Source organism: Clupea harengus, chromosome 2 (assembly GCF_900700415.2).
Source record: "Clupea harengus chromosome 2, Ch_v2.0.2, whole genome shotgun sequence".
Classification (NCBI taxonomy): domain Eukaryota; kingdom Metazoa; phylum Chordata; class Actinopteri; order Clupeiformes; family Clupeidae; genus Clupea; species Clupea harengus.
The window spans coordinates 1,886,910-1,888,001 of NC_045153.1; the positions used below are offsets into that span (position 1 = coordinate 1,886,910).

Consider the following 1,092-nt stretch of genomic DNA (forward strand, 5'->3'; position numbering starts at 1 on the left):
CTCTGAAGTTAGTTGCGGTTGCATGATTGAGCAAAGGACTCGATGGAATGCCAGTCTGATAGGTAGGGTGTCGGTTTATTCTGCGTATTCTATGCAACAGATCTGAAGCACACACACAACACGCTATGATGGAGAGAGAGAATGAGGGATGATTAGGATGTATTCTCCATAGTGTAGTGTAGTGTAGGGTTAGTCCCTTCCAAAGGCGGTGATGTTTCCTCAATCTCCCAGCATCCCAACTTGCTCCGTTCTCTCATCACATGTAGCGGTCGGTGCCTCCACACGGCAAACCCACAGCATAATCCTCTCACAGAGATTCCTCTAAATCTTCTGCTGTGTAGTAATACTTTGTTTTCTCTCTGCAACTCTCCTAAGTTTCACTTTCACTCTCCTCCTAACTGACGAGAATCTACCTCATTGATGGTCTTATACTGCCATCTACAGGCTACAACATGTAACTACACAGAATAATAGAAAAACAAAAGGCCACAAGATCATGGAAAGGGACCAAACTAAAGACAAAAATGGCACATTATGCTAGAATAGCACACAAGTCCCATTCAGTTATAGGAAGGTAGAATACACACCTTAACATACTGGGTGTGTCTGGGGGTCTGGTTCAAGGTGTAAGGTGGGGCATATTAGGAAGGGGAACAGTATGGGGTCTAACTAGGTATGAAAGGGGTGATCAAAGTCATTGATGTGGGTGTGTGTGTGGGTGTGTTTGACAGAGTGAGTATAGAGTTGTAATTGCAGTGTGTGTGTGTGTGTGTGTGTGTGTTTGAGAGAGAAAGAGAGATTGAGGTTGCAGGTGTAATTTAAGTGTGTGTGTGTGTGTGTCTGTGTGTGTGTGTGTGTCTCTCTCTCTCCGTGTGTGTGTCTGTGTTTGTCTGTGTGTGTGTGTGTGTGTCTGTGTGTGTGTGTGTGTGTCTCTGTGTGTGTGTGTGTGTGTTTGTCTGTCTCTGTGTGTGTGTGTGTGTCTTTTTGTGTGTGTGTATGTGTGTGTGTGTCTCTGTGTGTGTGTGTGTGTGTTTGTCTGTCTCTGTGTGTGTGTGTGTGTCTTTTTGTGTGTGTGTATGCGTGTGTGTGTCT

The 1,092-nt window shown here is 44.9% G+C and overlaps 1 protein-coding gene across 1 annotated transcript in view; it reads right to left on the bottom strand.

Moving 5' to 3' along the window:
* Positions 1–219: 219 nt before the first annotated feature.
* Positions 220–1,092, bottom strand: part of LOC116223399 (tripartite motif-containing protein 16-like) — an 8,856-nt gene continuing 7,983 nt past the window's right edge. The window contains exon 5 of the mRNA XM_031579815.1: positions 220–276. Within this exon, the coding sequence (XP_031435675.1) occupies positions 220–276 (57 nt within the window). The remainder of the gene's footprint in view (positions 277–1,092) is intronic.